The following is a 15,384-nucleotide window of genomic DNA, read 5'->3' on the forward strand; positions in this document are numbered from 1 at the left end:
TGCTCTGAAAATTCTGATTGTTCACTCATTAGTGCACCCATGAAAATGGGCCGCTTTCTGTGTCAGTATGTCAGCAGGCAGATAGGCATGAAAAGCTGCCAGGGAGATCTGTGTTCCTTGGACCATTAGGAGAGGCTTTTCCCCCTCTCTGGGTGAGGCAGCTAAATTTTTTGCAAATTCGATTAATTCCCTGGCATTTCACAGGGGCCGTGTGCTGCTTCAGATGCTCTTGTTGATCTTTCCCATCCTAACTCCCCCTTAGCTCCAGCGGGGAAACTCTGCCTGGTGCTATACCAGGGCATAACTTACGGAGGAGCCAGCTGACAACCTCCTTTTGCAGACCTTACCCCAAGTTATACTGCCCTAGGATCACATCTCACAAACTGCCCTAAGTGGTATCCAGAGTAACCAGGGACAAGCTCCATCTGCGCCTGCCTTCCTCTCTGAGATGGAGGGGACAAGCCATGGCTGTTCCTTCCTTATTAGGGCCCTGTGGGAACTACTGTCTAAGACCATCCCCAATTTCTGAAACTGGAGGCTGTCATCAGCCCTGGAGTTCCCACAGATTTTTTGATGCTGAAAATACTGTAAAGACGATCTGGTTTTTGTGAATCGCTGCCACAGCATTTTGAATCACTGTTTGGAAGCTGTCTACCCCTGCTAGTCGTTACTCATCTTTATTAACTTGCAGATTAGATTCCTGAAAGATTTTCTGGTGATAAGTTTCTCAGTACAGGAATCAGAGACTGTGAATTACAGGCTTTCTTTTTTAGTTAAGTAAGTACTTGGAAAGTATTCTTGTCCATAGTACCCTTGTCACCAGAAATCCTTGCATGGCAGTTTGGGAACCACTGGTCTAGGCTAGTGCAATTAAGAAAACCCCACACCATGGCACTGCAGGAGGAGGAACCACAAGGTGGCAATCTCTCTCCGTACTTCTACTGGCAAAATAAACCTCTGGCAAAATAATCTCGGACAGTAACTGTGTAAAGCTGCAGAGACAGTTGATCACATCTTGTGTCTTCTAGAGTCACAGCAATATTATTTTCGATGCTGGATTTTGTCTTCTGAACACTTTTCCCTTTAGGATAAAACTCGAGGTGGCACTGGAGGCTGCTCTTTGCTGGCTTTTCCATCCTTTACCCCAAAATGGACACCAGATGTTGTTTGTTAGATCGGTAACTACCGGTGGTGCTTGCGTGCGTGCTGGTAGAGCTTCTGTGTGCTTGGAGAGAAACTTTCCTCCTGCACTGGAGGCATTATCTGGTTCGGAGTGTTATTAACCTCATGTTATATTGATGTACAGTGAAACAGTTGTGTCAGGATCCTGCTTCATGCACTGAGATGCCTCAATAGGAGCAAAATAACCTGAATGTTAGGACTAGGCAGTGACCTGTAGGTTGAGTGTGGCATATGGTCTCAAGGGGAGCGCAAAGCCTCAGTGACAATAGCTCTGCTTCCAGAAAGATGTGGCCAGAGGGTGTAAAAACGCAGAAGAGGAGTAACGCTTAGTCTGGGATGGAGCTGCCCTGGTCCTACAGTATTACACACCATCTGTTGCAATGAGCTCCATCTTGATCAGGACATAGTTGTGTTCTTGCCAGATGTTAGCTTACATGTGCTATATGTAAAAGTAAACTGGTGCGAAAGCTGTGGTCCGATGTGCTTTCAGTAGGATTTGCCCTGCATAAGTGACGACGTGCTAGCCAGCCTCTTGCTGAGAGGATGCACTCCAGAAGTTGCAGGTGTGTGGCTGGAGTGTATTCAATGAGTCAAGATAGGAAATATCTTCCAAAGCTCCAAATAAGACAAAACAAACTAAGCTTTAGCACATGCTCAATTGATTGAGTCTTTGGCAAGGTACGATGTGAATTTGCAAGGCTCTCACTGAGGCCCGTCCTGGCTGTATCCTGCCTGGTGAGTCCTCTAGCAAGCTGCCCTTATTTTCTTACTATGCTGAAGCCTCCTTTTTACCCATTCACCCCTTATGACATTACTCTTCCATTAGGAATAATAACCTGCCTCCCGTTCACCTCAGATTCTGCTTTACACCATGCTTGCTACCACTGAACTCCCTCTGCAGCTTCTGTGCCACAGCCTACAATGTCCACAACCCCTGCCAGTGGTGACATCTCTGATTATGGCCCTCCTCCTCCAGCCCTGGCTGTGTGTGGGTGCAGGCAGTACCTGGAGGAGGAGGGAAGTGTGGACATGGGGAGTTTTGTAAAGTCCCTCACATCACCTTGACTTTAAGGTCTGAAGTCAAAGACCCAGAGGCTGCAGGTTACAGTTCACTTCTTTTCTGGTTGATGTGAGCCCAGGGGTTCTGCTGTCTGCTAGTCCTCTAGAAAAGGGCCAGGAGCCACCACGGGACTGCTAGTGGGGATAGAAATGTTAGCAATCCAAACCATGATGGGAAACAGAAGGAGTAAAGAAAATGTGGATTTTGATTTTTTTTCTCGCCCAGAAAACAGGAAGAAATCTAGCAAGCACAAGGCTGGCTTCTCCTGGAATGTACGTGCAATGTGATTGTCACTAATGCTCTGTAGCCAGCTGAGAGAAGATACTTTCCTCAAGTAAGTGAAATAAGCAGTGAGATGTGGGATACATGATAACTTCTGAGGCAGAAGGAAGAAGACCCCAGGCAAGTGAGCTCCAAACAGTGCTTCGTGTCTTTTAATTTTTTTCCATCTCTGAGTCTGTGGTGTTCAATTAACCTCTTTTCTCTGTGCTGGCCAGGGTTGCTGCGCGTTTGCAAAGCTTTATGCAGCCTTCTGGATGATGACGTGTTAAGCGCTCAGTTTGCGATAACCAATTTCCTCCTGAAATTATACCAAAAATCTGCTTGATTTAAACTGTTTCCCAAGCATTTTGGTTAATAACAAAAGACAGTCCCCTCCAAGAGAATCTAACTTGAGGAAGCCATGAAATTTAATTCATTTCTGCAACTTAAATATATAATCAGTGACATATGGTAATACTAAATACAGGGGGAAATGTCATTGTTTAAGTCAAATTTCTGCATTCAGTCAAAATCCGTAGTTGTAACATCAAACTGTAGTTTCCATTGTACAGGAAATAAAGCATCATTTTTTCAAAGAAAATAGACATGCAATTGCATGCCTATTACATTGCTTGTATAGCTTTATTTATAGCTTCTCCATGTTGCTAAAAGGGCTAACAGAAGGGAAACCGTGGAGGCAGAAGAAATGAGGCAACACCCAGATGGTGGTAGAAAGGACAAAGGAGATGTCTGCCCTGTGAATGTACACTCTCCCTGCAGTTGTTTCTGGGCAACAAACTACTGTGCCTGGGCTATGGACCCTGTGCCTTCCTCCTCACTTCTGCAGGCATTCCAGCACTGAAGCAGCGCTGAGGTGAGGCTGTGTTGCTGTAAGGGCTGTAGAAATGCTTCTCTCAGAGCTCTTTACCAAAATGCAATATTTTTGTCCCGCCCCATTGATCTCAAGACAGGGGATGGAACTATTTGCTTGTTCAATGTCAGTAGGAGGGGTAGGGTTTATATCAGATTTGTGTGAAGCTCCAGGCAGACTGCATGTTTGCATGGTTTCAACCTTAAAAGTGATGCTTGCAGACCTTTGTCTCTCCATCACCACCTTAAAGAGGAGCAGCTCAGAAACTTATCTGTTGTTCTTGGAATTTAGGTAGAAAGAGGATTGCTTTTTCTGGATTTATTTGAGAGCTTTTGTGGGGCAATGGAAGCAGAGTATTGGTTTAAGGTCTATCCAGCTTCAGCCTGTCTCCTCTTCCCTCCATTAGTACAGCGCAGTCCTGTACTGCTGGCCTTTCACCCTTATCCAGTGGTGCTCATTTCTGATCCGCCTCATCGCCTGGGTTCCTTCTGGGCATTCACTGCTTCTACACTGCTGGCATTTCACTTTGTTTCTGTTTCATCTGTCTGGTTGTCAGGCACGACCCGCAGTTCTCAGTGGTTCCTCCTCTTGCTCTCTAGCTACGAATTTCACGTGTCACTTCTGATTTCTCTACATAAACCAAGGGCTTGCAACTTCGACATGGCTAGTTTCTCCTGTTGTCTATAGCAGGGCTATGCTCAGTTGTCCTGATAGAGCTGGTGACAGAGGTGCCATAATCAAATAGATACAGAGGACAGACGTTTACAATTTTAGCATTACCTGAAAGATTCCATTTTTGTCTGTCTCTCTCACCCCAGCAACATCTCTGACTTGAGAGCATTTTGGCTGCTCTTTCTTCCCCTGAGCTCCATCTCCTCATTGGTTTCTGCACACAGTCCCTTCCTCTTTTTCGTAATTGACTCGTTTGCTCCTCCAGCCTTGCACTTCATCTATCTTCCTATTTCCCCTCTCCGATCTGCTCCTCATGTCTGCTTCGTTCGTTTTTGCTGCTGGAATGTGAAGCATCCCTCCAGAAAAATAGGTCTCTGTGAACTTTCACCATCCCCCCTGTATTCCCTCTTCCTTCACCTCTATCATCTCCTCCCAGATGGTGGGACAGATACTTGTTCACATTCATTCTCAGGCTTGCAAAATTGGCATATTCACTTCTCTTTCCTTTTCACGTGATGATGTAAAATGAGGATAGTTCTACACATTTCTCTGCTCCTCAGGGCTGGGCTCAGTTTGGGGGAAGTGTTTCTGAGGCTAATGTGATCTTTGGAAATCTGCAGAGCTCTGGTTCTCGCTGGTGTGTTGTTCCTCTGACTTGCTTCTACTCAAGATACAAAAGGCAAAAGCTAAATCAGACCCAGCCATTGATAAGTACAGAGAAGTTCAGGAATCCAAATAGCATTCTCTGTCAAAGGGTGTTGTACACAGAAGTATCCTCAGTCATTATGTGGAGTTTTTTTTCTGCTTGCTAAAGAGGCACTGGGCAAAGGGGATTTCTGTCTGCTGGGATGGCACCTGGTTTGACCAGCCTCCGGAGCGGTTCCCACAGCTTGATGGAAATCGTGTGTCTCAGTTTTTCAAGAACCTCAAAACATCTTTTGCGAGATGGACACTTTGGGAACTCACTGGCTCTCTCCATAGACAAATCTCCAGGACTAGGGTACCCTGTGCTAGTCAGAGTATTTTTGAGACTACAGATTGAGGAAAACAATGCAGTTTATTCCAGCAGAGTACATGGTGTCAAACTGCTCACAGGGCTGGAAATTAAGTTACTAAAAGAAAAAAAGAAAAAAGATCATAAAGCAGCAGCTGCCTTTAGCTTTAGCTCAACTTCATCATGTGGCTTCCCATGTGGCTTCCCATGGTGTTCCAGCTGGGGAGAGCCCACTCTCACAACCTTTATGAGACCAGTGCCTTCTTTTTGTCCCTGTCCCCTTTTTCTATAGTTTCTTAATTAGGCAGCTAGTGAATACAGAATGACTCTCAAAGGAAAGCCTGGCACCACCATGCTCTATTTTCCTGTGGCTAGACTTGGAAATACCAGTTTGTGTTCGTTTCATGCTGGCAAAAATGCAAAGACAGCATTGCCAACTGTGTTTTTTCTGACCAGGCAGTTGGTTTTGATCGATGCCTTGCTTTTTGCTCACATGGAGGAAGGAAGCGCTCTCAGTAGGCTTACTTTCCTCCTGCTGTGACTGAGCTCCCCAACCAGCCAGTCCTCTGAGCCCGGACAGGTATATTTGCTTGTTACAGAACTTTCCAGGTCACCTACGTTAAAGAACAACGCACCAGTATAGTATTAAACCAAGTAACTGTCCTCTGCCTGCTTGTTCAGGTCAGACGTGATACATAAATGTGCTAGAAGATGGTTTCAGCAGTGGAGTTCAGACTGTGCAGCACCCATCTTGACACTGGCAGTTTTAGGAGGTTGCATTCCAGACATTAAGGCTCTTGTGAAAATGATGGCCACTGCAGTGCAGAAAGAGCAAAAACCTCAATAAAAAGAATCTGTCATGCAATTGCGTGCTCTGATGACCACAGATTTACCACATTCCCTTTTCTTCGCAGAAATTGTCGTGCCATGGTACAGGGCAAGAACTTGAGACTCTGAAAAGAAAGTATATTTTGGTAAAGTATCTATGGATAATGCTCTTAATTTTCACTTGCTGAATTTTCTCCTTGCTGGCTTCTTTTAGAGCATCCATAACTCAGGTTTACTTGACAGCACTACAGAAACAGACATGGTTGATATCTTGGGAATCAAAGACATGATGATTGTTTTTTTTTACAGGCTGTCTAGCCTGTTTTATCCTTCCCAGCCTAATGGAGGTTTGTTTGGTACAGCATATCCTCTGATGATAATAACTTTCATCATTTACGAGCAGAAGTTTATTTTCTAGTGAACTAAAAATGTTCATCCGAAGGAGATTTCCCCCGTTTTCTTTTGGGCCGATTTGTACAGCCTGAGATCTCGGTTTAAATTTCCACTGTGCTTTCTTCTCCCTCTCTTCCCACCTCCCCCCCCCCCAAATCAGCCCTGCCATCCAAAGAGGTTTCATCTACTGAAATCCTTCAACAACTGCTCAGATAATTTACAACAAGTGCTTTCACAGGCAGTAGCTCTACAAAAGCAAGGGAAAAGTGAAGTAACTACCTATAATAACGAAGTTAAATGCAGTTTTAAGTGTTTGTGAACTGTGGCTGACTGAAAGGGTGCCAAACATTTTGCAAATATACACAAAAAGACAGGCCTCTGCTCTAATCTGCTTATAAATTAAAAGGAAAGTTCATTGGCAAGAGCAGAAGAGATGATATGACATGCTTTAAATAGTTTATAGGGAGCTGGAGGATTGTTGTTTATTTGGTGATGTTGGGAAAATATTTAATGTGCTTTGGTTAAACTCTTTATAGAAATGCTTCTCCTCCCCCGGTTTTCTTTTCCAATGACTGTTTTGGAGATTAAAACCAGCAGGTTTAGAGTAGATGGAAAATGGAGAAACGTATTTCCAAATCGACAAAACCGCGAGTAAATCTTTATAGATACCTTTTATGTGAGTCAGGCTTTCTAAACTAATTATCGTAATATAAGAAAGGACCAGCGCTTCACCGCCCTGCGCAAGGCGAGCAAGGTCGCAGCTGGTGTAAATCGAGATACCTCCTATCTGGTTTGCATTGCTGTGAAGGAGGTGAGCCGTGCCCCCTCCTTGCAGGTTCCCGGGCCAGCCCCGAGCTGCACCAGCGGTTCTCAGGGCTCCTGCACCTCCGTTACTGTCCAACCGCTCAGAGATAATAACCAAAGCTTTTTAGCGTTTAAAGGGCTTCTATAGCAAACCTACCATTTATTTTAAAACCAAACCCCCAAATATTATTTTTTAGGTTCGCCTTGCCCTTGCTGCGGCCAGATGCAAAGAGGGGTACAATTGCTTTTCCGAGGCCACTGGATCGGGGCTGGGTCCAGGTGTTGGTCTGGAAAGCTGAGACAGGTAAGGGAATATTTCCTTTAGCGCCTTCTTCCCAGAATCTGGAAGCTGACCCCGGCAGCTGGGAGACTTTTTGCTCCTTTCCCTGCTGTTTTATGTTGTTGGTGATGTTTCCGCAGATAAGTGACTTCGCTGCATCCGGAGTTTGCATTCGAAGCAGAGACTAATTCTGAGGAACATTTCAGAATAAACACATTTGTCTTCTAAAGAAGTTTGTTTGCAAGGGGAAAATATATATATAAAGGAGGTTAAATGGGACAATTTGTTTCCTTTCTTGTCTTTTTCTACCTAACCCACTAGAGTTTCGTTTTAAAATAGAGGCATCCTTAGCAGGAGGCGCGGTACAAAATTTCGGCCTGTAACCACAGCACTGATTTGAGCAACAAATGCCCCTGAAGCCTTGCTGACATCTTCTGTTAATGCGGGGAAAAATAATTACAAAATAACGAGATTATTCAGAAACTCGTGTCCCTTGTTTGGAGGTGACCCAAAAAACTGAGCAGCTTCCGAAGCAGAGGCTTCAGGTCCTGGGTCAGTTTTAAGCGCTATAACAAACTGCGGCTGAAGCATTTGCAGCCGAACACAAGTTTCCAGGCTTAAATTGCCTTCTTCCTGTCCCGGGATGCCAGGGCTTTGCACAGCTGAAATTGCACAGCCCTTTCCCCCGGATCCTCTTACTTCTTCTAGCGCTCAAAACCCCACTGCTCCGGGCATCCCTTTGCTGCTCTTTGTCAGCCTGTGCCGCGCCCGGCAGCGAGGCGCGTTTTGAGCCCAGCTCCCATCTCCACATTAGCGGGATAGTTTCACGGCAAATCCTGTTTTGTGCTCTCCCTGTTCACCCCTAGCAGAGCCAGAGGTACGTTTCATCCTCCCCCCATCCCTGTTACTATTAATTGCACAGTGACTCCGGGCCCCTGCACCCCCTGCATCGGTAGCCCGGGTCTGGCAGCGGGGTTGCCCCCCGGAGCGATGGGCTTGAAGCATTTCGTGGGACAGAAACGAGGGGGAAAGTCCGCTGCCCGCGGACTTCCACAGGATTCAGGCCCAACCGCCTTCACTTTGTGCGGGGATCAGCCGAGCGCACCGAGCTCCGCGATCTGCTGCCGTGGGACACACCTGGTCCACTCCCTCCGCCTCCAGTACCCCGGCTGTGGCAGACGAGGAGCGCAGGTGGCTCCGTACGGGCACAGGGAGGAGCGGAAGGGGGGTCCCAGCCGCGGGGAGGTCTGCTGGGGCAGCGGGTTGCCGGTGCGCCGGGAACGCCCCAGGCCCGGGCTGCAGCGCTCGCCGCTCGTACCCGAGCCCGGCTGGGCTCCCCTAGGGCGGCTGTCGGGTCCCCGTCGTCCGGCCCGCTCTTACATGCGGCTCAAAGCGGCCCAGCTCCGGGCGCAGTTTGTGCCTCTGCCCCAGAGCCCCGCCGCTCGCTCCAGCCCCAGCACCTCCCGGCTCCGCCGCGGGGGTACCTGCAGGTGGGTGCCCACTTGCCGCCGCGCCGGGCCCCTCACCAGCAGATGGTGCTGCGGGAGCCCCATCCCCAGGGCTGCGGGGCCCCGACGGGCCGCACCGGGCCCGGCGCAGCCCAGCCGGGGCCCTCCGTCGCCGGGCCGGGCAGCGGCATCTGAGCCCTGCCTGCCGCCTGGTCTGGGCGAAGGTGGAGCCGGGGCGGGCAAGGGCAGCGGCGGAGGGCTCAGGTAGTGCATGTTACAAGTCCCGGATCTCGCCTGCTACCGGTGTGCGGGACCCCGGCGTTTGCCCGGGAACCGGCTGCTGGCGGGGCGAGATGCCTGATTCCGGTGTAGACTCCCTGAGGTCGGCCATCGCTCCCGGGATGCTAGGCAGCCGCCACGGATGCCGGGCTCGGTGCAACCAGCCTGCGCCCAGGGCCGAGAACGTCTCCAGTTATACCTCTGCAGCGCGCTGAGCCCGGGCCGTCCCGCAGGAACCCACGAGCTGGCCCTAGCGCGGGGTACCTCGTCGGTTCCATGGAACCCAAAGGTGGTGTCCTTTGCACCACCGATGCGGACGTTTCCACAACGGCCACTGCTACCGCCGCTCCTTTCCCTTCCCCGCCGCAGGTCGGGCACCGCTGGTCCCGGAGGCCGGCGGGAGAGGGCGGCCCGATTCCCTGCGACCCGGTCCCCGACCAGTCTTCGTGAGCCGCCCGGCCGAGCCCGTGGCTTCGGGCGGGGCCAGCCGCGTGTGCAGTGAGCGGGCTCTGGACCGCCGGCGGCCCCCAGCCCCTCTGCGCCCGTCGGGTCCCGCGGAACCGTCAGCGCTCAGCCCCGGGGGCTTCGCTCGACGCGGCGGGTCCCGGCTCGGCTCGGGAAGAGCTCTCCGCTCCAGCGCAGTTTTCTGGGGGAGTGATTAACCTCCCTTTCCCCCATCCAGGGCCGCCCGCTCTGCCTTACCGCCTCGGCCGTTCCTGCAGTCGCCGACGAGTTGGGGCCGTGCTAGGCTGCCGCCGCGCTCCGGCCCGGTTTTGCGCGGTGCGGGAGCTCCCGCGGCGGAAAGCGGCCGCCGGTGGGCGGCGAAGCCGGCGCAAAGCGAAAGCTCGGGGCTGCGGCGGGCGGCGGACCCCGAGCCGAGGGGGTTAAACCGGGAGCCTCCCCTTACCTTCAAAAAGTTAAAAATGTCTGGAGCCTGCATCTCTTAAAGGGGCGGTGCTGGCTGCATGGAGTCTTGGCACCGGCTGCAAGAAAGGCTGGTCAGGGGCGTGAGTTCCCCTCCACCAGCACCAAAACATTGCAAAAAAAGGCAGAGCGCCCCGCACTTTAGATAAGGACAATTAGCCACGAGCGAGCCCCTGCAGACAGCAAGTTAATTAGGGGTTTCCTGCTATCCGGCATGCCCTGTCCCAGCTCCTGCCCCCCCGGGCTCTTAGCCCTGATGGCACCTGGGCTGGCTCTCATGGCCACCTTCTCGCTGTCCTCCCAGGCCGGGGACAGGAGAGCGCTGCCGGTGGAGAAACCTCCAGGTGTGAAGGGAAGGACTCTCATTCTCCTTGATGTCAACACCAAGAGCCCTGTCAGGATAATCAGTGAGAATTTCCTCTCCCTGCAGCTGGACCCCTCCATCATTCATGATGGCTGGCTCGATTTCTTAAGGTAAGGCAGGAGCCCCCCGGCGCCCTCCCCACTCCGCCCGCGGGGCGCCCCTGCGGCCCCGCCGCCCAGCCCCTCCGGGCTCCGCGCTGCTGGCGGCGCTTGTTGTGACGGAGGGAGCGAGGCCATGGTTTCCATTAAGATGCACATGTTTGCAATGGAGAAAGCATTTCGGAGACTTATCAGTTATGACTGCAAAAATGTCGTGCTCCCCTCGCTCCAACAACCGCTCCTCTGCAAAATAAAATAATTAAGCACAACACGGGGCCGAGGCAGGACAGGGAAAAAAACCCTAAAAAACAAACCAAAAAGCAGCAGCAGGAACAGGGCCGCCTGCCGAGCCGAGTCTTCCCCAGTTCCCGACGGGCGGAGAACGGGGTGTCGGCCAGGTCTTCAGAGCCCTCCGCGCCCCGGACCTCCAGCCCCGCGCTGGGGGCAGAGCCGGGCTGCAGCTGCGCTGGGCTCCACCGGCGGTGCGGAGCAGCCGCGGCCTGGAGGCGCTGGGGCGGCCAGAAAGCTCTTTCCCTGCTGGGTAAGTCGGGGAGGGAGAGCGGGTCTCCACCGCACGCCCGCTCCGAGGCTCTCTTCGGCTGCCGCCGCCTCCGGGGAAGGAGCGGGCGAGGAAGCGGGAAGGCGCGGGTGAAGCGGAGCCGGGCTGGCTTCCCCTTTCCTCCCCTCCCCGCTCCACTCCGATCCCCTCCCCTCCGTGGCGGCTCGGCCCGCGGCACGGTCCTGTGTTCCCGTGCGGTGCGGCCGGGCTGCGCGGGGCGCTGAGCGCTTCTGCCTCCGGGACGCCGCTGCACTTGTCCGGGGGGCGCCGCGGCGGGCGGGGAGGGGGTGCATTAGCTGGGTCCCGCCGGCCTCGGGCCATCACCGGAGGTTGGGGCGGCTCCCCGCTCCCGGGCCGCGCCGCTCGGCCGGCGCAAAGCTCCGCAGCCGGGCTCCGCCGCCGTGGTACCCGCAACTCACCGGGCAGCAGGGCCCGGCAGGGCAACGGGGGGTCCCCGAGCCCCGTGGCCGGCGGTCGTCGCCGGGACCGAGGCAGGGAGGGCCGGCCCGGCCCGCGGCGCCCTCAGCCCGGTCTCTCCTCTCCCCAGCTCCCGGCGGCTGGTGACCCTGGCGCGGGGCCTGGCCCCCGCCTTCCTGCGCTTCGCGGGCAAGAGGACGGACTTTCTGCAGTTCCACAACGTGAAGAACCCGGCCAAGAGCCGCGGCGGGCCCGGCCCCGACTACTACCTCAAGAACTACGAGGACGGTGAGCTCCGGGTCCGGGACGGAGGGCGGGCGCGGCAGCGGGGAGCTGCGGGCGCCGGGCGGTCCCTCTCCGCCTGCCCCGCGCTCTCTGTGCCCAGGCGGGGCCGCGTAGCGACCGGGCAGGGGAACCTCCCGCGTACCCTTTTCTTCCCGAGCGGAGCGAGCAGGAGAGCTCGGCGGAGCCCGATTACCCGTTGCCGGTGCATCCGGTGGATGCCGGCCCCGGGAACAAAAGGCCGGCACCGGGGAGCGGGACTTCTCTTATTCCCCCGCCCCACCGCCGCTCCCTTCGCTCTCGAGCCCCGAGCGGGCATCGCCAGCCGCAGAGTGGCTTTGCTGCTCCTGGCGGGCACCGGGCACCGCAGTCCCGGGATGTCCGTGCACGCACCGCCCAGCCTTCCCCCGGGGAGCCCTGCCTTTCCTCAAGGACCCCAGTGTCGTTCCGCGTTTCTCTGCCCGCCGTAGTCCCGGGGTTCCCCGCCGGGCTTGGTCGTTCCCCTTCGGATCCCTCTGCCACCGTAGGTCTTTCCGAAAGTCACTGCCTGGCCCACAGCTTTCCGCTGCTCCCCTCCTCTCCGCACCTCTGCCCTCCTCCCCCAGCTGCACAAAAGGCTTTCACCTTTTGCTGCCCTTAATTCACACAAAGAAACTTCGTAGGAAAGTCAGGGCCAAGTCTCCGTCCTAAGGCGTTTATTTTAAGAAGCAAAATACCATGTCCACATGCAAGAATTTATTGATTTTTCTCTTGCCTCTTTTTTTTTTTTTAAAGAAAAAAACCACGAAAACCAACCCAAACCTTTTTTTCCCTTGCTCAATGACTTACAAAAATTAGCTGAAGATATTTCCATAAGTAATTTTGAAGGCCAATTAATGCCAGACAGATCCCAGTGGGGTAGGTCTGTGGAACAGAGGAAGTTTCGCAGATATCTAGTCAGCAGCACAGTGCCGAATGGAAAAAGCAGATGCATTTGCCAGTTTTCTGATGGCTCTCGCTCCTGCTGTTCCCCCATGTAACTTCTGATCTCACCGAGATGAATGTCCCTCTATTCCCACACGCAGGCAGGTGGGTAAGTTTGTGTGTTCTGTCCTTCACTTGGTCTCCTGGCCGGAGCAATCCCGATGTTATTCCTTGTTTTATTTCTCCTGGTTACAAATCTCAGGCGGTGGGTTTGTTGTAAACTCTGCCTGCTGAGATGCGCTTCAGGAGAAAATGCTGACCAAACCTGCCGCAGCCACCTCAAACAGAAGAAATTAAGTGTAGTGCATAAAATCGTGGATGGGACTCATACAAAACATTTGTAGGAATAAATTTTCCCACTTCCAATATTTCAACAGCTTGCAGGAGAGAACTTAAACTTATTAAATGTCTTCACAACAGCTTTCATGTTAGAGAAGGACTGAAAGCTTTTGGTGTTTTTTTCAGTTTTCCTCGTGGCAATAAAGTTGAAATGTAGCAGCCCTTCAAAATGAAGCTTCTCATAGAAGCTGTAACCACAGGTCTTAACTTTTCATCACTTAAATATGGAACAGAACCATTGCAAACGTGGGTGAGGGAAGGAGGGGACACATGTGGTGTGTATCAAGCATCGGTGTAAATCAGAAAGGTGTGGTAAAAGGGATTTCCTGCCTGGAAGCAAAGCTTTTGTGTTTGCTCTTCAGATCTGTGTGCAAACTCCAGGGCTAGAGTTGCTAGTAGCTTGCATCTTTTTGTGCCGAGGCTGTGCTGAGCACTTCACTAGAGGGATTCAGTTCTCCAAAATGAAATCCTGATGCCACTGCAACTCTCTGCCCCCCCTGTACTGGATCTGAGCAGCCATCTTCTCCTTTCGGAGCACTTGTCTGGTTTTTGTTCTCTCATCTGTGGCTCGTGCAGGACCTGCTTGGGATCGGGGCATGCACAAACATGCAAGCAGATGCCCTTGCTGCAAAGAACTTACAGCCCGAGCAAGACAGCACAGAAAAAAGATGGCAATCAGCACCTGAGTGTGGGGGGAGCCAGCAAGCATCCTGCTAGGTACCCTTCCTCCTCCTCCCCAGTTTATCTGGTGTGGTTGGGATTGTTTTCCATGTCTGTGGGCTTTTACATGTCCAGCGTTTGTTTTCTGAAATGTCTTCTCTAAGCTTTAGTGCCACGGGAGCGGAGAAGAAGTTAGGGGGCTCGATTAGTTACAAAAGTCAGGAAATAATTAGAAACCAGCACATGTCTAAGTCTTATGCATCACCTTAGTGGTTTTTAGTGACATGACAAGTGATAGCTCGGTTGTTTTCTGCTTCAAGTGTTTGTCCTTTTGCCTGTTTACCGTGTGGGTGCACACAGACTCCAGGCGTGGGACCCCAATACCTGGGTGCTCTTTGCAGGCCCAAGGGTGCTCCTGTGCCTTGTGTTCCCATGTGGCCTGTGCGCAGATGGGGAGGGAAGGGCACACCTTATGTTCCTCTCAGCTGCAGCAACTCAAGAAGGTGCAGGACCAAGGGGGAAGGGCACATGTACAAGACTGCTCAGAGGACGGCAGTTACTACCGAGTAACTCTGTGAGTGGTGTTCATGTCACAGGCAGCTGCATTTCTCTGCACAGGCCACCCCAATGGGGCCATCTCAGGCATTCAAATGGGCAGCTGCAGCAAGAGAACTGCTTTGCAGCATCCTTCATGGATCCTCTGTGCTGTGACCATGCTTGCTGGAGTTTGAATCACTCTCTGTGCAGGAGTCTTTGTGCTGTACATCCCACTCTGCCACCCCATTTCCCTTCAGACCGGGTGTTCCTCACCACTACTTTAAATGGTCTTTTCTACCTCTGTAGTGCCCCATCTTCATGATGATCAGACCTCAGAGAGTCATACTACTCTTTGCCTTAAATTTAAAATTACATTTATTTCCCTTTTAAAATGTTACAGCCATGCTTACCTCCACCTTCTGAAAACTGCCTTTATCTAGACCTGCCTTTGGGTTCACCAGCCCATTTTTTCCTCTCCCTTCCTCCACAGAGAGCATGGGTGTTCTCTGAGGGTTATAGTAGTTGCTTTTGACTTGTATCTAAAACACACTTAATTTTTCTGAAATAAGATGTTTCCTTTAGGCTTCAGCGTCATTGTTTTCTTGTACAATTTCTTCCTGGAAGCACAGACCTGGAAGTATTGTGCAATACTAGGTGTGTTCAGCGTCTTCCCTTTGTAACTCCAAACAGCCTCACCCCAGTCCAGACCAGTCATGTTTGGGCAGTAAAGGTAACAAAGCGGTGAGTGATCTGTGGTGGCAGCCTGTGATGCCCACGAAGAAGGTGCGTGTGGCAACTTGTTTTAGCACTGCATATAGAGCTGGCACAGTAATGTCATCACCCAGTGGCAGATTTGTCCATACCTGACAGAGCAATTTTTAACAGTGATTGCCTACAATGAATGGTTTAGGTGAGCTGTAGGGCAGTCCCTGTTGATGGTAGCATGGCTGTATGTACCCCTTGAACTCTGCTAAATATTAGAAGGTCATGTAACTAATCCATTACATTAACACCCTGTCTGTAGTGTACTCCAGGTGGCTGCTGTCCTGTGCTATCCCTATTTATGTGGTCAGTCCCAGAGTCCACCCTATTTGGATATGGCACTGGCCAGCCTGAGGTCTGTTAGAAACAGCAAACTGGTTTAATGTACGTCAGGATCTGTGGTACCA

General features: G+C 52.0%; 1 protein-coding gene and 1 long non-coding RNA gene across 2 annotated transcripts in view; both read left to right on the forward strand.

The window, feature by feature from the left end:
• The first annotated feature begins 2,728 nt into the window (after positions 1–2,728).
• LOC115608942 lies at positions 2,729–7,624 on the forward strand. The gene is made up of 4 exons (XR_003991693.1): positions 2,729–3,377; positions 5,955–6,014; positions 7,263–7,369; positions 7,486–7,624. It is a non-coding gene; the product is annotated as an uncharacterized LOC115608942 (long non-coding RNA).
• A 2,586-nt stretch (positions 7,625–10,210) lies between these two features.
• Positions 10,211–15,384, forward strand: part of HPSE2 (heparanase 2 (inactive)) — a 111,083-nt gene continuing 105,909 nt past the window's right edge. The window contains exons 1-2 of the mRNA XM_030488425.1: positions 10,211–10,470; positions 11,565–11,722. Coding sequence (XP_030344285.1) covers positions 10,211–10,470; positions 11,565–11,722 — 418 coding nt within the window. The remainder of the gene's footprint in view (positions 10,471–11,564; positions 11,723–15,384) is intronic.

This window comes from Strigops habroptila, chromosome 5 (assembly GCF_004027225.2).
Source record: "Strigops habroptila isolate Jane chromosome 5, bStrHab1.2.pri, whole genome shotgun sequence".
Classification (NCBI taxonomy): Eukaryota; Metazoa; Chordata; class Aves; order Psittaciformes; family Psittacidae; genus Strigops; species Strigops habroptila.